General features: G+C 31.0%; 1 protein-coding gene across 3 annotated transcripts in view; it reads right to left on the bottom strand.

The window, feature by feature from the left end:
- Positions 1-27,425, bottom strand: part of LOC101235315 (mitogen-activated protein kinase kinase kinase 4) — an 86,682-nt gene extending 59,257 nt beyond the window's left edge. For all 3 annotated transcript variants that reach the window (XM_065793004.1, XM_065793005.1, XM_065793006.1), the window contains exons 1-3: positions 26,443-27,425; positions 8,604-9,222; positions 7,898-8,502 (exon numbers count right to left, since the gene is read on the bottom strand). In XM_065793004.1, the coding sequence (XP_065649076.1) occupies positions 7,898-8,502; positions 8,604-9,222; positions 26,443-27,207 (1,989 nt within the window). In that variant the 5' untranslated portion in view covers positions 27,208-27,425. The remainder of the gene's footprint in view (positions 1-7,897; positions 8,503-8,603; positions 9,223-26,442) is intronic.
- Positions 27,426-27,634: the final 209 nt, after the last annotated feature.

Here is a 27,634-nt window from a genome sequence, read left to right as displayed (position 1 = left end):
GTTCCAGCCAGAATTACAATATTTCAGGCCCGAATGCCGGAATTTATTTTTTACTTTTTTTTAATTTGTGACAGATTGTGTAAATTAAATCAAAAAAATCATTGTCATACAGGGCAACGAAGAACTGTAGGTAAACCTAGGTAAGAAATACAAAATTCCTAACAAACACAATGCAATTTTAGGTAAAGCTACAGTTAGATGGTCTAAAATGATTTTATTTTTCCGCTTGTTGCGGTCTCGTCAGTGGAGGCTTTTTAAACATTAGGAATTTTAATTGAAATAATATAAAAAAAGATTGCTGCCCCATACCAAACTCTTAGTCGATGTAGCACTTCTTTGTAGCAGTAGGCTACAAAGAAGTGCTGCTATTAAGTATTAAATATTAAGTAACCATCTACACTTGTAGATGGTTACTTAATACTTTATGCTTATTTTATATATAGTATTATGTTATATATAATATTTTGTAATATTTATTATTTATACATAATATTTTATTGAGACACATGAGCTGTTGCAATTTTACCTCCATTTGAATATTTTATCATATATAATAAAATTTGAATATTTTATTATATATACTTTTTTAATTTGTATTTTCTAACAAATTAAAAAAGTATATTTAATAAAATATTCAAATTTTACATCTACTTACTTGTGATTTTCTTTACATGTTTATTCAATTTATATATAAATATAAATATATATATATATATATATATATATATATATATATATATATATATATATATATATATATATATATATATATATATATATATATATATATATATAAATTGAATAAACATGTAAAGAAAATCACAAGTAAGTAGATGTAAAATTTGAATATTTTATTATATATACTTTTTTAATTTGTATTTTCTAAAACAAAAAACAAAGTTTTAAACAATTTTGCAGATAAGCTTTATACAATTCAATTTTAGCGTAGTTAAGATAAAAGAGCCTCAAGTCATGATGAGAAGTAGTATGAATATTGCTCCTGGGAAGAAACTTTGTAAACTTTGTAAGCAAAAGATTGCCAGAAAAGCAGATCTTAAAGTAGGGAAGCAATATCAGGGTGAACAAAATGAGGATTTTTTAATATCATCATTCAAATCGAAAAGACAGAAGATCAATGAAGAACTCAAAAATTTTAATATATCTCCTCTAAAATCTCATTCAAAGTCATCAAAACATATACTCTCAGAAGGAAAGCAAAAGATTGCACGCATCAATGAAATGGTAAGTAACATTACTAGAATAATTGAAAGTCAAGTCAATGTTTCATAAAAACTGTGTTATGAAACAAATAACATTAAAAAGAAGGCTGAAAACTTTGATGAAGTTATGAGCTTGATAAAAGAAAAAATTCTATGTTCTAACAAAAGGATTATTGCTCAACTTTTAACACTGGCATCCCCAAGTTGGACGATATAAGAAGTGCAAAATAACTTTGCAGTTACAGAATACCAAGCAAAGATGGCTAGACAAATTTTTAATAAAAAAGGATTGTTCGCCATCTCTCCGTTGTATAAAGGTAAAGTCTTACACAAAGAAAAAGAAGATTCTGTTAAATTGTTTTATGACTTGATTTATGTTGAACTATGCCTGGAAAAAAAGATTATGTAACATTCAAAAAAATGTCAATTAAAAAAAAACAACTTCTTTTGTGTAATTTAAAGGAACTATATGTATTATACAAAGAAAACAATCCAGAAATACAAATAAGTTACTCAAAATTTGCTTCACTTAGACCAAAATGGTACATTTTGCCAGGTGCAAATGGTACACATTCTGTTTGTGTTTGTTCTTATCACCAAAATGCCATATTGCTAGTGAATGCTTTAATTATTGGACTAAAGTATAAGGATTTACTTTCAAAAACTGTTTGCTCAGTAGAAAAAAAAGAATGTATGCTTGCACAGTGTGATAATTGTCCTGGTAAAGCACTGCTCACAATATGTATATATATATATATAAGATTTTTGGAGAATACAAAGATGATTTTGAGACACTACAGGCATTGGCAAACTATTGATCATGCAACACTATTGAGTTTAACAGCAGATGTTTCAACGTTTGTTGAACTATTAGTATCTTGCTTCAAAAAGCTACAAGCTCATTCTTTTATTGTTCACTCTCAATAACAGTACCTTAACCAACTAAACCAAAATATAGATCAATCAAACATTATCATTATTAGCAACTTTGCTAAAAATTACAAGATGAAAAGATGAAATATAGAGCTATCATTGGAACACCCAACAATGCTTTTTACATCCATTAGTGATATACTATAAAGATGATAAAGATTTACTGAAACATATTTCTTACTGCTTTATATCAGGTGACATTACACATGATGTAACTTATGTGAACAAAATATTCCAACTAATCATACCAATATTAAAAACAAAATTTTCCAATCTTTCCAAATTATATTTATTCACTGATGTTTGCGCAGGACAGTACAAAAATTGTAAAAGCTTTTACAATCTATGCCAACTAGAGAGCGAATTTGTTCTTAAAGTTGAATGGCCGTGTCCCACGGAAAGTCACCATACCATTGGAATTAGCAGTACTGTAAAAAGGTTAACAGCGCAAGAAAGTTTAAAACCACTATACAGAAACCAAATTCGCACATCAGAAGCTATGTATGAATTTTGTATTAAGAAAGCTAAGGTTGTTAACTTCATTTACATAAAGGGATTGGACTCACAATTGCAACGTGAAGAGCAAAATGAAAGGTACACTGGTGTAACAACTCTACCTGGTACTAGTAGCTTTCATTAATTTATATATCTTGGAAATAAAAGGGTTGGGGCGAAGAGGTGTAGTACAGACACTAATCATACTATAATCCATGATCTTGAAAAGGGGCAAGATATATTTCAACCTGATACTGTCACTTTAGGAGGTTATGTAGCTGCAGTCTATAATGATAAGTGGTGGATCGGCATTGTAACAGAAACCAATCTAGAAGAAGTTGATTTCAAAAATTTAAGTTTCTCCACTCAAAAGGCCTATCAATCTATTTTAACTGGCCTGAAAGAGATGACTATTGTTTTATTCCCAACATCAACATATTGAAAAAAACTATCTGTTCCACAGGCTTGCTCTAGTTCCGGTAGAAACTAAGTGTTTAAAATTTTTTTTTTTTTTTTTTTTACATCTTCGCTTCCAACAAGGCTGCAAGCAGCCATTAAATAAAGTTGGAAGTTAGTGGAAGAGAAAAGATGAAGATTGTGGAGCAAGATAACGATTGACGGATGACTTAAAGGATTGCAAATTATATGAATCAGGAAAGCAAGATGAAGGAAGCAAATTCCAAAGTACTGATGCTCGAGGAAAAAAACAAGATGAATAAGAGTTTTTGGAGCACTTAGGAACAGTCACAGAAAAAAGATGAGACATAATTGAATGATGAGTAACACGAGAATGAATTTTAGAAGATGGCACAAGAGACGCTAGCTCTTTAGAGCAGTGCCCATTATAGTATTTGTAGAAAAGAGAAAGAGAAGCAACATTATGACGATGTGATAATGATTGGAGGTTGACTGCAAGAACAGGTCCAACTATGTTTACAATGCGCTTTTGCACCTTGTCTAAAAAAGAAAGGACATCATTAGAAGATCCACCCCAGATATGGCAACAATATTCCATACAAGGCTGGATTTGAGATTTATAGAGATAGAGAATAGAATCCGAAGTAAAAAAGCGTCGAGCTCGATAAAGAGATGCAACCTTACCAGATGCTAATTTTGCAACTGATTTGATATATGGTTTCCAAGAAAGATTGGAAGCAAGAGTTAATCCTAGAAGATAAAGAGTAGATGACTCATCAAGTACATCACCGTTTATAAATATAGGAAGATCTAACTTATTGTGATAACGATTGGCTGAAAAAATTGAGTCTTATCTGTATTGAAGTTCACCAGCCACTGTAAGCCCCATGCTGTAGCAGAAGTGAAATCCTTTTCAAGCTTAAATGCCCTCTCCAAGCAATCAGAGAGTGTGATAAACACTTAATTTCTCATCTTAAAACTAATAACTTACTTTCTGACCATATTGATGGTCAGAAAGTAAGTTATTAGATTCAAGATGAGAAATTAAGTGTTTATTAATTAAAGATTCAAAAACCTTGCTTATGATAGGAAAAAGACTAATTGGACGGTAATTAGACGAATCAGATCGCTGTCTAGAATTTTTTGAAGATAGGGATAACAGATGCCACTTTTTTGAAGATAGGGATAACAGATGCCGAAAACAAGACTCTGTTGACTTATTGAATAATTTTGAGAGTATAGGTGACAGCTCCGGAAAACACTTCTGCAAGACTGTAACAGGTATGTTGTCCGGGCCACAAGCTGTAAAAGAGTCTAAGCAGGAAATCACTTTAGATACAGAAGCTGGAGTGATACAAATGTCAAGCGATGGATCAACCTGTTAGACAGCTAAATTAGGTAGAACGCAACTAGTGGAATCAAGAGATGATATTAATGAAAAGTTATTAGCAAACAATTCGGCTTTGTCTTTAGGTTAGGTGACAAAGTCTGAACCACACAAGAGAAGTGGATTTAAAGATTTGCCCTTATTATTAATACTATTAAAGATTCTCCAGAAGTCACAAGAGTCTAATTTTTATGATGAAATACAAGATTTTATGACCTGAGAAGAGCCGGCTTTGGCATTAGACAAAACCTTTTTACAATGGCTTCTAGCAACAATAAACAGATGTCTGTTTTCTGGAGAATTGTTTTGCTGATAGATATGGAAGTAACAGTTTTGATTGGCTATCGCAGCAGCACAATGTGAGGAAAACCATGGAGGAGAGTGAGGCTTGACCTGGAATCGTCGAGAGGGAACAAAAGATTCCATGCCAGCCTGAATCCACGAAGTTATGTAAGAAGCACATTTGTCGACAGGAAGACGAAAGATTTCTACCCAAGGGTTATTACGAATAAAATCACGGAAAGAGTCCCAATCAGCTTTACTGTAGTTGTAAAAGGTACGATAATAGGGCGATTCAAGTGATGAAGAAGAATGAGATAATAGTTTTAGAGAGATCAAACTGTAATCAGAAGCACCTAAGGGTGAATGTGGAGAAACTGAGCACTGACTAGGATCAGAAACAAGACATAAGTCGAGTAGAGAAGGTAAATGATTCGGGTTGTCTGGAAAGCGAGTTGGAAAGTTGACTATTTAAGTTAGGGATTAAGAAAGGCAAAAGTTGTGGGCTTTAACGCCTGCAGAATCACTGACACTAGAGCCAAGCCACTGGTGAGCATTAAAGTCACAGACAACAACTATATTAGCTGATGGATAAAGAGAGAGAGGGCTTGGTCAATATGATCAGAAATAACATCAAAAAGAGTGCAGTCTTGAGATGAAGGAGAGTGATATAGAACAAAGAGAAAAGCGATAGAGTGAAGTGGTGCTAAACGAAAGCACATGAAAGAATAGTCTGTGGATTTAAACCTAGTTTCACGAAAAATTTTTACGAATGTAAATGTCCAGGCCAAGCATGTGACTATTGGAGTCTTTACGAATTAAAGGAAGACAACCATTAACACTTAGTTTGCAAGATGAGACAGCTGAACTCAAATTCACCAGAGCTGAACTAAAGTTCCCCAGACCTACTTGCTCTTTGTGAGACAAAGAGCAAGTAGGTCTGGTGAACTTTGCAAGAGATAAGGCTCAACAGAAGAAAAGTTACTTCGAAGACCACAAATATTTGTGAATGATAGGTTTAGAGAACTTGGTGGTGATGATGGTTTTTTGTGTTTTATAGTTTTTGGTACTTTAGTCATTTTTAAATTTGTTAAACAAATTGACTCAAAGCATAGACAATACTCAGTACACTGTTTAATAGCCCAAGCAATTGCCTCATTACTATTAATAAACCCTAAGCCATAACAAAGGGCTCTAAATGTGGCCTCTACAATGCACACCAAAAGTACAAACAGGGACACCATCCATGCGCAACATGACACTGTTAATACTTTGATATTTTTCAGCTGTTGATGGAATCAGCCTCTCTGAGAGCTACCACAGAGTTCGGGAAACCTGACTACCAGCCGGCCTCAGAACCATAAAACTGAGTTTTAGAGCTGTACCCTCATTAGGAGATAATAAAATGAGTTGCCATAATAGTAGTCATAAAAACAGAGACACAAGCGAAACCCATGCATTGAGTCAAGAAGATCCAGCATTCAACATCCTAAACTGGAAACAATGTATTAAAAATACATCTGCGCCAGCCTAATAAATAAAGAAGGGGTGCAAGGCTGGTCAACAGATAGAATCTGTTTACCCCTTAAATGCTGAAAAAAAAGAAATACAGGTAAAATGGCAACAATATCGTGAACTGTTACTAACACAGTCAAAATAACTTACATCTTCGATACCTATAAAAATCTTGTATATTTAAGTAACTTTTTATATTACGATTAACTTATTTTTATTTTTTAGGAATTTCTTGAAAAAGTGATATCTTTGAAATTAAAATTCAATATGTTTCAGTTGTTTTTCCAGTTAGATTTTTTGTGCCTAGTAAAATATGCAGCTGAAAATATTAAGAGCAAAAAATTTGACGGGGTGTTTTGAGATATTGGGCCCCAAAGTTGATTTATAGAAACTATTTTTTTAATTAACTTTTAAGCATGTTCCTTTAATATTTCAGCATTTTAAGTACATTTATTGAATTCAGCATCAAAAAAAACATTATTTATGTTTTTTTTTATATTTTTGCCATTTTTATTTCTTATATTTTTAAGGTAAACATTTTTTCAGAACTTTTGGCTATTTTGCATGCAATATTTTTTTATAATAAGGAATCATGTGTCAAAATAAAAAGAAGACACGTGGTTCAATGGACTGGGTGATTTGATGTGGAATTACCCTTTAACTAATTTAAAAAAGACTTTAAAATATTTAAAGTAGTATTAGTTTAACATAACTTGTGATGATGCTGAACAAATGCTAATATCACCACTTGTGATGATGTTAAACAAATGCTAACATCACTACTTGTGATGATGTTAAACAAATGCTAACATCACTACTTGTGATGATTGCTAAACAAATGCTAACATCACCACTTATGATGATGCTAAACAAATCTATAAGGTAAATGTGCAAAGAAAACAATGTTTAATTTCAAAATAAAAACAAAAACTTAGGATTATTATTATGATATTTGAAAAAAATTTTTCACAAAACATAAATGTCCAAAGTTTTTCCAGATAACAGCACATACAGGTGTATTAAATAGACATACTTGTTATATAGTCAATATACTCCTAAGGTACATAAAAACTAAGCTAATAATATTTTAGAGCAAAAGAAGACTTTTGGAAGAAAATTGAAACACTTAAAATATAATTAGATACAAATTTCTGAAAATTGTAGTTGGTTAGTGGAATGATTTGAAAAATCAAAGCTACAAATTGTTTACTTCATAAGAAGGAGATCCCATATATTTGAATTAATAAGTGGTTAAATTACAAACAGTTATTGATAGATAGTTTAACTATGGTTAAATTGCCCAACAAAATTTAAAGTTGAAATTCAAACATTACAAATCATAGAGTTTAAACAAGTCAGGGAGTTAGTTGCACTATTAGACAAAACTTGATTTAAAAACTAAGAAGAGATTTAATATTTTCTATAAGTTAATATCTATTTTCTTATAGTATTTATAATATTATAAATTTTAAATTTTATGAAAAGTTTCCCAAACCTACAAATTAAAAAGTTAAAGTTATTTGTCACAATCAATAATAATACAACATAAATGATAATTACTAACATAAACAAAAGCAGAAACAGCAAAATGTCTATATTAAAATCATACTTTATATAAAGTAATGCATATTATTAAAACATTATTGCTTACCTGCCTGATACTAAGGTAGGAAGGTTCTACCTTTGGTTTACATTCAATACGAAAACGCACACTCTCATGAACAATGTCTATTGGAACTCTAGTTAAAAAAAAGTAATTATCAAGAAATGATGGTAAACACATCTCTTGACAAGCTTTTGCATATTGAACTCCATTACCAAAACTTGACATGCTGAAAACGCTTTCAGTGTTACCAGGTGACACAGGTGAAAGTGAATTTACAATACTCAACACATTTTTTGGTTCTTTTTTTAGAAATGATGAATTATCAAGTTCATTATTTGATAAATCTTTTGTTTGATCAGAAAAAATAAACTGTCCCTTGACTAAAGTTGACTTTAAAAGATTTTTCACACGCCTCATTAATCCAAAAAACCCAGATGTTCTCATCTGAGTTTCAACAAAAGAGCGATATCTGGAGGTACTGGTTTGCTCAGCTACAGATAAATGATGAAAATGTTTTCCTTTTCTGCCTTTTTTTACTTTATTTGGATCTGCAAGCAATGATGCAGATGAATTTTTTAAAACATCATGGATGCTACCTGAACACCATTTTGAATTGTAAAAGGAATGTTTAACTTGAAAATGAGCGAGTTCTAAAACATTTTAGTAATTTTAAAATTCTTAAAACTATTAAATGAACATTAAAAAAAGGAACAAAAATATTTTTACAATATGTTTAAAAATATATAAGAACCTAATCCATGTAAAAACCAATCGCTCCAGACTACTTGATCTTCTAAATCAATATTTATCCATTTAGAAAGCATGTACATTGTTTGAAAAATATCAATATTAATATTTCTCCAAAACAGAAGGGCCTCATAATTACGCACAAACTTGACATCTTTATACTTAAAATGTTCATTAATAAGAGATTCACGACTAGGGTACAATTTCTCCACATTGTCAACTTTCTTTAGCAGTTCAACAACAACTTTCATAGCTCCAACATAACGTTTTTTATCAAAAAAATCTTGATGATGAGAAATAACAACATAACTGTTTGGATTTGCTTTGGAATCCTTTTCATCAGTAATCAAACTTTTCTGAGAAAAAACAGTTGTCTTATATTTTCCACTAACAGAATTATTATTATCTGAAATATAATTTTTTGAACAACTTTTTTCTTTATTATCTTCATCTCCATTTTTGCAGTTATCATCCTCAGACATAGAAAACTTAAACATTATAACTTCATCAAGAACTTTTTCAATTTTAAAACGTTCTTCTTGAAGTCTATTATCCTCTTCTTCTACAGTATTTCCAAATTGCCAAGCACGAATTTCAAGCCACAGTAGTTCATTGTACTTCACCTAAAAGAATTATTATAAACTTGTATTAAATTATTTTCATCATGATCATGATCATGATGATTATGATCATCATTATGATCATCATCATCATCATCATCATCATCATCATCATCACCATCATCATCATCATCATCATCATCATCATCATCATCATCATCATCATCATCATCATCATCATCATCATCATCATCATCATCATCATAGTGAAAGACTCCTTAATAATGCTAACAGTTTCCCAGTTTAACATTTACCTATAAAAGAAACAAGTGATTAATTACTCAGGCAAGTTTTGCTCTTTACTATTGGGATTAAGTAATTACCTTAGCTTATGACTGTTCATAAAGTTGTCAACTTTATTTACTGTTGCTATCACACTTTGTTAAAACATAACTGTCTGCTAATTTACATAAACAAAAAAAAATTGACAAATAAAAAAACTATCTACATAGATAAATAAAAAATATTTTCAAATGGTGATTGTCTGCAAATCAACGTTCAAAGACATACTACAAAAATAAATCCCTAAATGGTGTCTGCAAATGTATCTATAAAGACACTACAAAAAATATCCCTAAATGGTGGCATCTGGTTATTCATGTTCTCTATACTATTATCCAAAAATATATGTGAATAAAAAAAAACTATACTTTTTTTTTTTAAGGTACCTTGAATATAAAAGTGGCAGATATCTGGTTTGGATTATTAGTGGTAGGTATCTGGCTTGGAATATAAAGATGTATCAAGTGCTCAGCTTGGACTTACAAATCCACGCCGCTGGAACAACAGTATGTTGAGTAGCCAGTTACCTCTTATATATATGTACATATATATATGCGTGCGTATGTGTGTGTGTGTATATTAGGGTTATGACTTTTTGACTTTTTAAAAAAAAAATTTCCTGTGTCATAAAAACATGTTCAATTCCTCTAGGTGGTAAAAAAAGGTCACCCCATAATTAAAATTACGAATCGTCATTTATTTAATCTTGTTACTGTTACTACTAATACGTGTGGCTTTGCTGAAAATCATTTATAAATTAGAAGTGTTTAAAACTTCAAAATATTTTGGAAAATTCCAGAATATATTAGATGACTTTAGAATATTCTGAAACAACTTAGAATATTCTGGAACAATTAAGAATATTCTAGAACAATTTAGAATATTCTAGAACAATTTAGACTGTGTATATATAGATGCTTACCTAATTTTATAGCTATTACAGAAGCAATACATGGCGACATACAAGCCTAGCGATAGTAGCATTCAGAAGAACAAGGATGTCTGGACCAATAATCTGGTAAAATTTGAAGACTCTCATAAAAGAATAATGGTCCCTTTGGAAGAAAAGTGCAGAATGCCTTCCAAAAGTAAATTATCGGAAGCTACCATTTCCTTGGACCAAAAATTAATGGAAGATAGGAGCGAATAGCGGAAATTTCCAAAGAAGTCAGCAAACTGTGGAAGAATAATCTAAATTTTCCTCATGTATTTGATCAAGTTATATGAGCAAAGCTTGATAAAATACTGAAATGTTATGTTGAATGTGTCAAGCGGGGAAGCTACAAACCCCTCGATGAAATTTTTGATATTACTAAGTGGGTGGAATATGGTTATCTTCCGAGGACAAGTGATTGTACCATCTCCAAATGAAAAGCAAAGGAACAGTAGGATACTCTACAGGCCAAGCGGCTAGTAAAGAAACAATCCATCCCTCTAAAAGACAAAAACTTTCTAATAGGTCATCCAACTCATCATCTTACTATCTTGGTTTTAGTGATTCTGACTCTAAGGTTGATGACAGTGAATATGAAAACAATGATGAAGAAGATGAGACTACTCCTACACCAAGCAGAAAACATCATAAAAGCAAAATTGCCGTCAACTTGGTAACCTACACAGGAGTATCAACAAACAAAGCTGCTAACATATGCAAGCAATTGGCTTGTGAAGGCATTGACATCCCAACTCCATGTCAATCAGCTATTTACAAGTCAACAATCAAAAAGGCAATCAAGCTGAAAAAAGAAATGATTGAAAAGTTGCAAATGGAAAGTTGGCCCTTACACTTTGATGGCAAGCACATCAATGGAATCGATTATCAAGTAGTCGTCCTCAAAAATGAAAGAAGAGAAATCAAATTAGATGTCCTGGGCTTGGTAGATGGCAGGGGAAAAACTATTACTCAAAGAATTTATTAAGTTCTTGATGAATTTCACCTATGGAATTCAATGCAGATGATTGTTGCAGATACCACCAGTATTAACATTGGAAAAAAGAATGGTGTTGTTGTAATATTGCAACGAATGTTTACAGAGAAACACATCAACAAACTTCAGTTTATCAGTTGTCAACACCATGTATTAGATAGAATCAGCGGTCCTGGTCTTTATTTTAGTTCCTTCAACAAGGACAGTTCTGCAGAGAGTATATCGATTTATATCGTATGACTGGACAGACCATTGGTTTACAGACCAACTGTAAAACGAAAACAACTTTAATAACTTGGCTGAAGTACTGAATCTATACAAAAAGGCTTTTTGAAAAATCACTGGAAGCAAGAGTCATCCATACTACAGATACCCAGAAGTAATCAATGCATAGAGCACACAATCAAAGTAATGATGGAAAAGTAATCACCATGCAAAAATAAAGATAAATTGCACCTTCTATTTCTTCTATGCAACAAGAAAGAGCAAGGTCAATGGTCTGAGTCATTGTCAGATTAAAAATTTATTGTATTACATGACATTTTCATTCTAAATACATTTGAATGCATAGTAGTACTTAAGCCAAAATCGATTTTTCAATGGCGGGGTGAACTTTTTTCAAAAGATATGCAAATAATAGTTTATTTCGTGTTTTTTAGGTAAAAGTTCATCAAACTACAGTACAGGAGCATGGAGTTAAAAAAAAGTCATAACCCTAGTGTATATATATGCGCGTGTTTAATATATATATATATATATATATATATATATATATATATATATACATATATATACATACATATAAATATATATATATATATATACATATATATATATATATATACATACATATATATATATATATATATATATATATATATATATATATATATATATATATATATATATATATATATATATATATATATATATATACAATTGACAGACGACTTAAAGGATTGCAAATTATATGGATAAGGAAAGCATGATAAAGGAAGCGAATTGATAAAGAGATGCAACCTTAGCAGATACTAATTTTGCAACGGATTTGATATACGGTTTCCAAGAAAGATCAGAAGAGTTAATCCTAGAAGATGAAGGGTGGATGATTCATCAAGTACATTACCATTCATAAATATGGGAAGATCTAAATTATTACAATAATGATTGGCTGAAAAAAATTGAGTTTTATCTGAACTAAAGTTCACCAGCAACTGTGAGTCCCATGCTGTAGCAGATTTCTAATTGCTTGGAGGGGGCTCAAATGCCCCTCCAAGCAATTAGAAATGTGCTACAGCATGAGAGAGTATTTGGAGATCGTTAATGTAAATTAAAAAGAATAATGGGCTGAAGACTGAACCTTGAGAATCACCTAAAGTTACAGAATAAGAAGAAGAGTGCTGTCCATCAAGGACAACTTTAATACTACAATTGGTTAGGAAGGATTCAATAATCTTAAAGATGTTGCCAGATACACCGTAAGAAGAAAGCTAATGGAGAAGACCACAATGCCAAACTTTTTCAAAAGCTTTAGAAATGTCAAGAGCAATGGCCCAAACCTCTCCTCCTTTATCAAATCCACAATAAAACCTATCAGTTATTACTGTTAGCAAATCAGCCGTAGAATGAGAAGATCGAAATCCATATTGATGATCAGAAAGTAAGTTGTTAGATTCAAGATGAGAGATTAAGTGTTTGTTAATTAAAGATTCAAAAACCTTATGATTTATAATAGGTTATTTGCTTATGATAGGAAGAAGACTAACAGGGATAGTTAGACGAAACAGATCACTCTCCAGAATTTTTGGAAATAAAGATAACAGATGCCAAGCAAGCTGGAAAACAAGACTCTGATAAGCACTTGTTGAATAGTTTTGAGAGTATAGGCAACAGCTCCGGAGTACACTGCTGCAAGACTATAACAGGTATGTTGTCCGGGCCACAAGCTGTAGAAGAGTCTAACCAGGAAATCACTTTAGATACAGAAGCTGGAGTGATACAAATGTCAAGCAATGGATTAACCTGTTTGACAGCTTAATCAGGTAGAACACAACTAGTGGAATCAAGAGATGATATTGATGAAAAGTATTTAGCAAACAATTCAGCTTCGTCTTTGTGGAATTACAGATTTGCCCTTATTATTAATACTATTAGAGATTCTCCAGAAGTCACAAGAGCCTAATTTTTGTGATGAAATATAAGATTTTATGACCTAAGAATAGCTGGCTTTGGCGTTAGACAAAACCTTTTTGCAATGGTTTCTGGTACTAATAAACAGATGTCTGTTTTCTGGAGAATTGTTTTGCTGATAGATATGGCAGTAATGGTTTTGATAGGCAATTGCAGCAGCACAGTGTGAGGAAAACTATGGAAAAGAGTGAGGCTTGACCTGGAATCGTTGAGAGAGAATAAAAGATTTCATGCCTGCCTAAATCCACGAAGTTATGTAGGAAGCACATTTTTCAACAAGAAGACAAAAGATTTTTACCCAAGGGCCATCACGAATAAAAAAACGGAAAGAGTCCCAGTCAGCTTTAAGGTAGTTGTAAGAGATGCAATGATAGAGGGATTCAGATGATGAAGAAGAACGAGATAGCAGTTTTAGAGAGATCAAACTGTAATCAGAAGCACCTAAGGGTGAATGTGGAGAAACTAGGTACTGACAAGGATCAGAAACAAGACATAAGTCAAGTAGAGAAGGTAAATGATTCGGAATGTCTGGAAAGCGAGTTGGAAAGTTGACTATTTGAGTTAGAGATTGAGAAAGGCAAAAGTTGAGGGCCTTAACGCCAGCAGAGTCACTTACACTAGAGCCAAGTCATTCAACGTGATGAACTTAAAAGTCACCGACAACAATAATATTGCCTGATGGATAAAGGAGAGAGGGCTTGGTCAATATGATCAGAAATAACATCAAAAAGAGTGCAGTCTTGAGACAAAGGAGAGTGATGTAGATCAAAGAAAGAAAGAGAAAGGCGATAGAATAAAGTGATGCTAAAAGAAAGCACATAAAAGAATAGTCTGTGGATTCAAACCTAGTTTCCCAAAAAATGGGTGAATTCTTACGAATGTAAATGCCTAGGCCAAGCATGTGACTATTGGAGTCTTTACGAATTAAAGGAAGATAACCATCAACACTAAGATCACAAGATGAAACAGCTGAACTATAATTAGTCTCACAAAGAGCAAGTAGGTCTGGTGAACTTTGCAAGAGATAAGGCTCAACAGAAGAAAAGTTACTTCGAAGACCACAAATATTTGTGAATGATAGGTTTAGAGAACTTGGTGATGATGATGGTTTTTTGTGTTTTATAGTTTTTGGTACTTTATTCATTTTTAAATTAGATTGAAGAACTTGACTCAAAGCATAGATAGTACTCAGAACATTGTTTAATAGCCCAAGCAATTGCCTTATTACTACTAATAAACCCTAAGCTGTAACAAAGGGCTCCAAATGTGGCCTCTACAATGCACATCAAAAGTACAAACAGGGACACCATCCATGCTCAACATGGCACTGTTAATACTTTGATATTTTTCAGCTGTTGATGGAATCAGCATCTCTGAGAGCTACCACAGAGTTCGGGAAACCTGACTACCAGCCGGCCTCAGAACCATAAAACTGAGTTTTAGAGCTGTACCCTCATTAGGAGATAATAAAATGAGTTGTGTAGTCATAAAAACAGAGACACAAGCAAAACTCATGCATTGAGTCAAGAAGATACAGCATTCAACATCCTAAACTGGAAACAATGTATTAAAAATACATCTGCACCAGCCTAATAGATGAAGAAGGGGTGTAAGGCTGGTCAACAGATAGAATCTGTTTACCCTTTAAGTCTTTGCCTAGAAGGTCTTCTATAAGACAGTAGCCAGATCCATTCAACATCTGCCCAAGATGAGTATTTTTATTGAGACACCATCTCTCGCCTTTACTCAACAAAGAGCCCCAAGGCAAGGGGTGTTTTAAGTCGGAGTTGGCATCTCCTAGCCTTTGCCTAAAAAGGCATATCCTACAAGGCAGCAGGACATGAAGTAGATTGTATTGGGTTACATGTTACTAGTAGCAAGATAACCTGACCTGACAATAATATATACATATATATACATATATATATATATATATATATATATATATTATATATATATATATATATATATATATATATATATATATATAATATTCAAAACATATTTTTCCTTTTACAATTTTACTCAGTTATTAACAAAGAATTACTCTCTATCATTAATTAAATGATCCTTTTATAAATGAATTTAAAATGGTTGATATGTAAAGAGTGTCACTGGTTGTAAAACTTTACATCCTAAAAAAAAGTTTTATTTTTTCATTAAGTCAATATTTTTTTAAATCTAAGATACAACTTGTTTTAACACATTGCATACAGAGCGATATTAAGTGGTTGTTGCTAAATTATGGCAGATAATTGGCACTATAAACTCATAAATCAAATATTTTTTTATTCAATTTAAGCTATAAAATTAACATTTTTAATATTATTTTTATTGACTATTGATGATGAGCGATAATTGTAGACTCAACAATTATAGTGCGGAATATGATTTTATGTGCACTACAGATAACGAATATACTAGGGTTGAGTTTACTTGTTTTTTGTAGTGCGTATGAAAGTTTTTATATAGAATACGGAAAACAAACACATCAGCAATTAAAGTTAATTAGATTGCTTTATTACTGTTTGAATTCAATACAGTTGAAGTTATTGCAGTGTAAATTATGAATTTTTTCAAAAAAAAATATGTTTCTTTTCTTATAAGTACATGTACTGTACAGCACGTGGTAACGCTTATATTTGGATTTTTTATAGTTTTTTTTTTTTTTCCTTTTTTAAATAACTTTAATGGTTTGAATTAGTATCATTTTAATCTTTATTTTATTATACAGATATAATGGCTTGTAGATATACCGCCAAAGAGGTGATAATGTAGAATTCAATTATCAATGATAAATTGAAAAGGTGGAACCATTTCAATTTATCATTGATTATTGTGATTCTCTCGATAATGATGATTTTAGTGATGATATGACATCATCTTGTTCTGAATTAGACTCTGATCCAGATCAAGGTTATTGTGGAAGGACTATTTCTGTAGTCACTGTTTCTAACCTTGATTTTCAATTAAGAGGATGTGTTTGTACAAGAGGTGAAAATACCAGGTCTCCAAACAAGATCTGAAATGCAAACTATAGAAGTTATAGAAGTTTATCATCAATTAAATGACTCAACTCAGTTACTTTGAATAACAACACAATAAGTGAATAATTACAACAAAAATAAACACAATAATTACGAAAATAACAATTAGAAGATCCACCAAATATCAAAAATTATATATTCAACAAAACGCCTAGATTGAATAAGAAAACTTATGACATTTTTTTCATTACCTATAAACGACTCCGCAGTGTGGAAAAAAACAAACCTACAAAGAAATGTAAGCCGTGTATAAAAAGTCAAGTAACGAGAGAATCAAGATATACTTGCGGATACTATGCTGACAAATTAGCTCTCTGTTTTAACACCTGCTTTCAGAGATCGGAGCTGCCCCGAAGCTGGAGCCAGAGTTATCTGGAGCTGGTGTTCTTACAAGAAACTGAGCTGGAGCTAAAATATTTCTAGTGGAGCTGGTTCCCAAGTCAGCTCCAAGCTAGTTCCACTCTTTGATAATTTAGAAGATCAATTTATAAGTATTTTTTGTTAAAGGAAATCCTAAGTACTATGAAGCTATTTTTTATATAAAAAAAAATTTAATTAAATTGTAATTAATAATTTCATTTAAAGTTTTATGATTTCTAAATAAAGCATTTTATATTTTGATATTATATGTATAGATTGAGTGTTAAGTATTTGATGCTAAGCTTAAGGCAATTAGAAATTTAATATTTTATAAATTAGTCTTAAGCTGATGTATATAAAGTTGTTTTTGTATACATTCAAAAAAAGTGCAAACAAGCATTTTTTTAAAAACTAATTTTGATCAAATTGTTTTTTGTAGAATGTCATGTAGTTTATGTTGCTGCATACAATACTTTAAAAGATGCTTTAAAACATTAGAGACAATCAAACTTTTAAACAAAAATTCAGATGATGAAAATTTTCTAGATGAAGCTATACAGGATGAGGAACATCTACGACAGGTAGGGTGTGACTGGGGCCCCTCCCTGCCCGTGACTAAAAATAATATTTTTGGAAATCTGGCCCTAGCAAAATTATAAAATTTAGCAGGGTTTGATAGCCAGGGCTAGAAATAAATTTACAATTTATAACTTTTTATATTATAATTTTATACTTACATTTACTATTTATTAAACACTGATATATATTTATATATTTTTAAACTTCCAACAAGATTGCAAACAACCACTATTAAGTTATGAGTTACTTTAAAAGAGAGGACAAGTTAAAAAGAAAGAAATGCAACCTTACAACAATGGGAGAGTGGCTCAAGGTCGGTAGATAAAGCAGGTCTAATTACATTTACAATGTGCTTTTAAACTTTTTCTAAGAGTAAGAAGGTTGTTATTCATCAATATAGAAATGCCAACAATATTACAATACTTTTTTGCAGTAAATGAGTTTTGTTGTCTAACAAAAATTGTGGATTTTAAATCTACAAGCCTTAGGCTGTTCCAGTAGTGAGATCAGATTAAAAACCGGCTGCTTGTTCTAACTAAGCAACCAAAAAGTGAAAATTATTTGTCAAGATAAGGGTAAAAAGTTAAGTCATCAGCAAAGAGAGCCACTTTAGATGTTAAATTTTCATGAAGATCGTTATTGTAGATAAGAAACAATACAGTAGCTAAGATAGAACCTTATGGTACCCTTAAAGATACTTGAAATAAAGATAATTGTGGGCCTTTAAGAATAACTTTAATACTGCAGTTAAAAAGAAATAATTTAATAACCTCAACAACTTTATGTAAAGAAACTAATAAAAGAGTGAAGACTTATTGTACAGGGCTCAATTTAATTATTTTTTAAATCATGGACAAAATGCCCGATCAAAAATTGTTTCGGTCGGAGTGTCCGATCAAATTTTAAAAATATAATTTTTACGGTTATATGGAACCAAGTTATGCAATTGAAACCTTTGACATGTTATTCAGTTTATTTAACATTAGTCTAGTGAAGTTGTTGTTTCTTTCCATATTATTTAGAAAATTTTATTGCAGATTTTTGTTTTTTAATAAAATAGTTTCAATTTAATATTGTATGTTTTCTTAGACTTTAATTTTCACGCTGTAAATGACAACGCTTATTTTTTTTTTTTTCTTAACAATTTGACAACAGCTGTTTTGATGTTTTAACAATTTAAATGCAACAAAAAATCATTACATTATGAATAACTTTTAATCATTTAACTTTTAAAAGTTTTTATTTTAGGCGAAGGCTTTAAATAAAATAAAAAATGAATTATAATGATTGTTTAAAATAAACGCATTATGTGTAAATTAAATGTTATATTAAATTTTTTTTTTTAGTAGGTATGTATTTTTTACGATAAATTTAAACATTTGAAACTATTTTTCTTTTCAACAATAAAATTTAAACATTTAAAACTATTTTTCTTTTCTCCTGAAGCAGCTACCTTTCTATACGCTGGAACCTAAATTGCTTTAATCTTTTCTAACAAATGATGTTCGATGCATGCTGAAAACTCTAGCAAATCGCTGTTTGATTATGCCTTCTTTTCTTGTCTTGTTAGAGTCACACCACACATCCATCTGATCATCTTTTCTTTCAGCAAATACTACACCATATAAATACTAAAGTTTATATAAATATGAAAGGATATTGCATGCCAGCATCTAAATAAATAGCAAACATATATGTTTATATCCATAATATGTATGCATAAAGTGCATCTTGGAAGCTTTTATTCTTTCTAGAATAAAAGTTTGGAAGTTTTTATTCCTTCTCTTCAATTTAAGTCAAGACTAACTCTACTTAGTAACAGACTGGGGCCCCGGCCCCGGCTAAAAAAGAAACTCTTTGCAAACCCAGCCCTAGCCAAAAAAGAAGCTTTTTGCAAACCTGGCCTCAGTAAAATGATAAGATTTAGCAAGGGTTGATAGCCGGGGCTAGAAATTTTTTAATACTTTATATGTTATAGTTTTATGCTTACGCTTACTATTTATTAAATACTGGCATACATTTATATATTTTAAACTCTAATTTACTTCCAACATGTTTGCATACAACCACAATTAAGTTATGAAGTTTTTTAAAATAGAGAATAAGTTAAAGTATTAGGAAAAGTATAACTGAAGATTTAAAAAGTTGTTAGTTGTATAAAAAAGGAAAACATGAAGATGGGTAAGAGTTATAAGGTTGTTTTTTTATGTTCAAGGAAAAAAACTGGATTAATAAAAGTTTTATAGCAGGGACAGATATGGTAAAAGGATGCAACTTGTTGAATAAAAAGCTGAGCAAGAATGAGTTTTGGTTTATTGTTATAGAGATGATAGCTCGTTTGAGCATTTTGTATGATTGTATTTGTAGTAAAAGGAAAGAAATGCAACCTTACAACAATGGGAGAGTGGCTCAAGCTTGGCAGATAAAGCAGGTCTAATTATATTTACAATGTGCTTTTAGACTTTGTCTGAGAGTAAGTTGGTTGTTATTCAACAATTATAGGAATGCCATCAATATTGCAATATTTTTTTGCAGTAAATGAGTTTAGTTGCCTAACAAAAATTGTGGATTTTAAGTCCAGAATTTAAATCCATAAGCTACTGCAAGCCTTAGGCTGTTACAGAAGAGAGATCAGATTTAAAAATGCCTGCTTGTTCTGAGAAATTAAAATCTGCAGTTAGAAAGAAAGAGTTTCATAATTCAAAATCTTTATTTAAAGAAATTAATAACAGAGTGAAGACTAATTGCAGGATGGTTGGATAGGTCAAAGTATTTTCTAGAGTTTTGAAACCACTTATTTAGCACTTTTTAAAAGATATGCAAAAATTGAAGAGAGTTCTGGAGAACACTTTTTAAGACTAATGATGAAAATCTATTCTGGATCAGAAACTGTAAAAGTGTTTAATTGAGAATTAACTTTAGCATTGGAAACCAGAGTGATTTAGATGTTTAGCAATGGGTTAATCTATTTAACTGTCAGGAAGAGTATGGCCATTTTGTTCAAGAGTAAGATCTCTTTGCAAATAATTCTGCTTTATTCTGGGGAAAAGGAAAAAGATCAGACCCATGAATTAGAGATTAAATATTAGACTTACTTTATTTAATGACACTGTTGAAGACTTGCCTAAAGTCTCTAGAACGTAGCATCTGAGATAAGATACAAGATTTAGTAAACTGAGAATAACAGAGCTTAACATCAGGCAGGACTTTTTTACATTGGCTTCTTGGAATAATAAAAAGGAATTTGTTCTTAAGAGAGATGTTCTTGTAAAAAAGATGATTAAAATGATTACTGTTTAATAAAGCAACTGCTGAAAAATGTGGAGTAGAATGAGGCTTGACTTAAAATTGAAGAGAAGTAATAAAAGCTTCCAAACTTTTATTCCAGAAGGAATAAAAGCTTCCAAGATGCGCTTTATGCATACATATTATGGATATAAACATATATGTTTGCTATTTATTTAGATGCTGGCATACACTATCCTTTCATTATTATATAAACTTTAGTATTTATATTTCATTGAATATATTTTTCTTTTCAACAATTTAATTTCACTTTTCAATAATTTAAATAAAATTTATTCATTTATTAAACAATCAATAAAAGTAATTTGTAAAAGTGTTTTGCATAACTTTAATTAAATGTTTTAAAAGTAATTTTTTCAAATGCAATTGAAAACGTAACAAAAAGTAATTTTAACTGAGTTTTTTTATTTTTATTTTAAAGCTAATTTATTTTTCTTTTCCTAAGGAATTATTTTGCTTATTTTCTAGTTTTTTCAATTTTATTCATAGTTTAAGTTTAGCTTAAAATTTCTTTTTTCAGGATATTTCTGAAATGTTTCTGAAACCCTTCAATCGCACGTCATTCGCATCGCACGTCATTCGATCGCATGTCCAAGCTTAATTTTGTAGAACTTAATTCCCGTTGGTCAAAATGTCTGATTAATTTGTAAATTGATTGAACAATCGGAGGTTTTAGCCGGACAATGTCCGACCGTTAAATTAAGCCCTGATTGTAGGATAGATGGAGAGGTTTCTAGAGTTTTGAAAAATTGGAACTATTTATTTAGCAATTTCTAAAAGTTTAGCAAAAATTGAAGAGAGTTCTGGAGAACACTTTTTAAGACTATGTCTGGAGCACAAATCTTGTCTGGAGCAGAAACTATAAAAGTGTTAATAATTGAGAATTAACTTTAGTATTGGAAGCCAGAGTGATTTAGATGTTTAACAATGGGTTAATCTGTTTAACTGTCAGGAAGAGTATGGCTCTTCCTGACAGTTAAACATCTAAATCACTCTGACAGTTAAGAGAGATGTTCTTGTAAAAAAGATAAAAAAAATGACCGGGGCTGGGTCTGATAAAATATAGCCGTGGCCAGGGCCAGGGCCGAGTTTGTGACCGGGGCTGCATAAACATTTATACATACTAAAGTATATATATTTTATTCAAAATTCATGTTATACTTTGTATATATATGCATATATAAACATAAACACTATGATCAACATGACCATTATAATCATTATTATTGTTATTATGATGATGATGATGATTTTGATCATCATCATCATCATCATCATCATCATCATCATCATTATCATCATCATCATCCTCATCATTATCATCATCATCATTATCATTAACAGCATAAAACAGGAAGGCTAAAGCCTGATGATGATTATCATCATCATCATGATCATAATAATGATGATGATGATCATCATCATCATTATCATCATTAGGCTTTAGCCTTCCTCTTTTATGGGTTTCTCTAATATAAACAATCTAGAGCATTTTTTTTTCTTAACTAAAGGTCATTCTATAATATAAGGCACTCCCTTAAAGTTTTCTTACTTCTACCACTACAATTTTATATTAAAGCTACTACCTCTGGACATGCTGATAACTAAATTACTTTAATCTTTTCTAACAAACGTTTTTTGATACAAGGCTTTTTCTAATCTGTCTAAGATTATGCCTCCTTTTCTTGTCTCGCTAGAGTCATATCACACATCCACCTGATCATCTTCACTTTCGGCAAATACTACACCATATAAATACTAAAGTTTATATAATAATGAAAGGATAGTGTATGCCAGCATCTAAATAAATAGCAAACATATATGTTTATATCCATAATATGTATGCATAAAGCGCATCTTGGAAGCTTTTATTCCTTCTGGAATAAAAGTTTGGAAGCTTTTATTACTTCTCTTCAATTTTAAGTCAAGCCTCATTCTACTCCACATTTTTCAGCAGTTGCTTTATTAAACAGTAATCATTTTAATCATCTTTTTTACAAGAACATCTCTCTTAAGAACAAATTCCTTTTTATTATTCCAAGAAGCCAATGTAAAAAAGTCCTGCCTGATGTTAAGCTCTGTTATTCTCAGTTTACTAAATCTTGTATCTTATCTCAGATGCTACGTTCTAGAGACTTTAGGCAAGTCTTCAACAGTGTCATTAAATAAAGTAAGTCTAATATTTAATCTCTAATTCATGGGTCTGATCTTTTTCCTTTTCCCCAGAATAAAGCAGAATTATTTGCAAAGAGATCTTACTCTTGAACAAAATGGCCATACTCTTCCTGACAGTTAAATAGATTAACCCATTGCTAAACATCTAAATCACTCTGGTTTCCAATGCTAAAGTTAATTCTCAATTAAACACTTTTACAGTTTCTGATCCAGAATAGATTTTCATCATTAGTCTTAAAAAGTGTTCTCCAGAACTCTCTTCAATTTTTGCATATCTTTTAAAAAGTGCTAAATAAGTGGTTTCAAAACTCTAGAAAATACTTTGACCTATCCAACCATCCTGCAATTAGTCTTCACTCTGTTATTAATTTCTTTAAATAAAGATTTTGAATTATGAAACTCTTTCTTTCTAACTGCAGATTTTAATTTCTCAGAACAAGCAGGCATTTTTAAATCTGATCTCTCTTCTGTAACAGCCTAAGGCTTGCAGTAGCTTATGGATTTAAATTCTGGACTTAAAATCCACAATTTTTGTTAGGCAACTAAACTCATTTACTGCAAAAAAATATTGCAATATTGATGGCATTCCTATAATTGTTGAATAACAACCAACTTACTCTCAGACAAAGTCTAAAAGCACATTGTAAATATAATTAGACCTGCTTTATCTGCCAAGCTTGAGCCACTCTCCCATTGTTGTAAGGTTGCATTTCTTTCCTTTTACTACAAATACAATCATACAAAATGCTCAAACGAGCTATCATCTCTATAACAATAAACCAAAACTCATTCTTGCTCAGCTTTTTATTCAACAAGTTGCATCCTTTTACCATATCTGTCCCTGCTATAAAACTTTTATTAATCCAGTTTTTTTCCTTGAACATAAAAAAACAACCTTATAACTCTTACCCATCTTCATGTTTTCCTTTTTTATACAACTAACAACTTTTTAAATCTTCAGTTATACTTTTCCTAATACTTTAACTTATTCTCTATTTTAAAAAACTTCATAACTTAATTGTGGTTGTATGCAAACATGTTGGAAGTAAATTAGAGTTTAAAATATATAAATGTATGCCAGTATTTAATAAATAGTAAGCGTAAGCATAAAACTATAACATATAAAGTATTAAAAAATTTCTAGCCCCGGCTATCAACCCTTGCTAAATCTTATCATTTTACTGAGGCCAGGTTTGCAAAAAGCTTCTTTTTTGGCTAGGGCTGGGTTTGCAAAGAGTTTCTTTTTTAGCCGGGGCCGGGGCCCCAGTCTGTTACTAAGTAGAGTTAGTCTTGACTTAAATTGAAGAGAAGGAATAAAAACTTCCAAACTTTTATTCTAGAAAGAATAAAAGCTTCCAAGATGCACTTTATGCATACATATTATGGATATAAACATATATGTTTGCTATTTATTTAGATGCTGGCATGCAATATCCTTTCATATTTATATAAACTTTAGTATTTATATGGTGTAGTATTTGCTGAAAGAAAAGATGATCAGATGGATGTGTGGTGTGACTCTAACAAGACAAGAAAAGAAGGCATAATCAAACAGCGATTTGCTAGAGTTTTCAGCATGCATCGAACATCATTTGTTAGAAAAGATTAAAGCAATTTAGGTTCCAGCGTATAGAAAGGTAGCTGCTTCAGGAGAAAATGGTTGTGGTAGAAGTAAGAAAACTTGAAGTGAATGCCTTAGATATTGTATGAATGAGCTTCAGTTAAGGAAAGAAAGGGCTCAAGATTGTTTATATTAGTGAAACAGCATAAAAGAGGAAGGCTAAACCTGAAATTGCAGCAGTTTGTGAAAAAACCTAACCTTAGTTCTCCAAGAAGGGTGTAAATATACCAAAATTGAGGTGATGTGCTGTGTTGCTCACACTTTGCAGCTAGCTAATTGTGATGCTTTAAAAGAAATATACACTACCTAACTTTTGGCAAAGGCCCGGTATGTTGTGAAGAAACTAAGAAATTCATAATATAATTGTAGTTGCAGTTTATGTTGATTCTAGTTGTAGAATATTGTTAGAAGAGAATCAGATATGAGCTAAACAAGCCTTAAAAGCAATAGCAGAAAATAACTTATAAAAGAGATCCAAAAAATGTAACAGTAAGTCAAGAAATAAGAAAAACAGCTGAATCATCTACAGCATTTCATTCAGTTTCAGGTAAATCTAATTCTGATGAAGAATTAGACAAGTTTGAAAAAGAGCTTAATAAAAAAAAAAAAAATTTGAGAAGTGTGACCAAAATTAATTTTATAAATAAAAATATTTTTTATACAAATTTCATGGATGACTGTCATGACCGGAAGAAAAGGAACATTTAAAAAATCAGACTTAAAGAGAGCTGAGGAATACCCAAAAAGGATACAGAAGTTACTTCTAAGGCTTTCTCACAAGTAAGTATAGAGAGGCTATTTTCTACACTTGAGTTTATATCAAGTAATCTTGATTTAACCACCAAAACCTGGTATTTTATTATTTTAATTTGGTTTCCTCTGGAGCCGCTTTGTAGCTGTTCCAGAGCGGGACCTAGAGCAAAAAATTTTAATGGAGTCAGAGCCTGGAACTGGAGGCAGTTTTTTGACCTCGGCTCCAAAGCCGAGTTTTAGCTGCCTGTTTAGATTGTACCACCATAGAAATATAAAGATAGGAGAAACAGATAGTGCATCAACAGTTTTAAGAAATGAAGATGATATATAATACTTATATATAAATGTTATCTTAAGATCTATAATTTTTTCAATAAAAACTAAGTGAAAATATAACTTAAATATGTATATTTATGATATCTTAAAAATTCCCCCGAAAAACTGTAAAAAAATATCCTTTTTATTTAAAATCAAAGATAAAGTAAAATATTGACAACTCTATGTTCTCACTTAAAAAAATAACTGATGGATATTTAATTTAAAATATAAAAGCAATTTTAGAGAATAAAACCTTCAGAATAAAAAATTATTAGCATTCAAAGTCAAACAAGTATACTCATTGTCTGTACGCAAGGAGAATTTTGTTCAACAAGTATATTTGTCTTTTATTAGCATTTTATTTATGAGTTTTTTCGTAACTATTTCTTAGTTACTTCTTTAAAAATTCTTTTAATAAACTTTAGAAGAAACTTCTCATTGTTTTTAGGCATTTTAATTGTATTTGGTTACATAATATTTGTAAACTTGATTTAATAAACTCTTATTAATGGTTAATTGATATAAAATCATGTGCTATGTTGCATTGCTAGTTGGTATGTGTACCTGTTTCATTAAACAATCAAAATAGAAAACAAATTTTTACCAGTACACAAATAAAAGCAACACATTATAATGCATTACTAAACTATGCACAAAAATTTACCTGCCAAAGATTATCTGTATGTATTTTTCTATTATTAGCATCTATCACATTTCTTCCACCTAACTTTACAAGCAGTGAAAATGACTTGTAAAAATGCTCTCTAGAGCTTTTTTCTTTTTTAAAATCAACATTTAAAGCTTTTGTAACCACATAATTGACAGAAGCTTTTTCACTATCCTCAGCACCAGCCTTATGATTATAAATTGATTTAAAATTTTTAGATGAATTCACTCTAATAAGTTTTGATACATGCGGTAAACTTTGAACATTTGAATCATCTGTTACTTCTTTTTTGTTTTCTTTTTCATTTTTTTTCTTATGGATTTCTGCTAAAATATTAGTGCTAATTAAAGATTGATCAACTTTCCCTGACTTTTTAAGTAGTGGATATTGATGTATTCCTAACTTTATCATCTTTGAAAAATTACTCTTAGCTAAGTTTTTATTCACTGCGTGATTTTGACTGTAATTACTTAATTCTCGATTTGCTTCCGGTTCTCCATCTACAGAATCACTTTTATATAAATGAGAAAATTGATTTGGAGAACTGTTTTTAAGTTCCTGTATAACCATCCTCTTTTTTTTTACAATTTCATTATTAAAGTTATTATTTTTGTCGTCATTTAAGTTGTTTGGTAGAGTAAAAGCATTAGTAGAAATAGCTGAATTAGTTTGTTTTTCTGAATAGCATTGCGTTAATGGAACACATTCGTTTTCTTCAGAAGACACTAACTTGCTGATTTGAAAAGCAGGTAAGATAGCCATTTTCGCCTTGAAAATAATCTATTTACATGTCATAAATGTACCCATATATAATATAATTGCATATTTATTATATAGATATTATATATCTATCAAACTATTCAGTCATAATTGAATTGTAAAATAAATAGTATTAACTGATGTTGACAAAATTGTGATCAGGCGATCGGCGGAATCCCTATCTAGAGTCCCGTCAAATCAAAATTACTTTGATATGTTTTAAAAAAAAAGACAATTTAAGTCTGCTTTAACTTAGTGCAGACGGCCAAGGATGGTTGTTTGCATAGATTGCGACTCCATTCAATTGCGACTCCAGTTAAGAACCAACTGTGGCATAGCACGGGGGCGGGTCGTCCTGTGCCGCGCTTTCTTTGGGCACGGCACTTTCTTTGGGACGGCAAACATGTTTTTAAAAATTCTAAAACTTATC

Source organism: Hydra vulgaris, chromosome 03 (assembly GCF_038396675.1).
Source record: "Hydra vulgaris chromosome 03, alternate assembly HydraT2T_AEP".
NCBI lineage: Eukaryota > Metazoa > Cnidaria > Hydrozoa > Anthoathecata > Hydridae > Hydra > Hydra vulgaris.
Note: the sequence above shows the minus strand (reverse complement) of the source record. Positions and strands in the feature narration are given on the sequence as shown.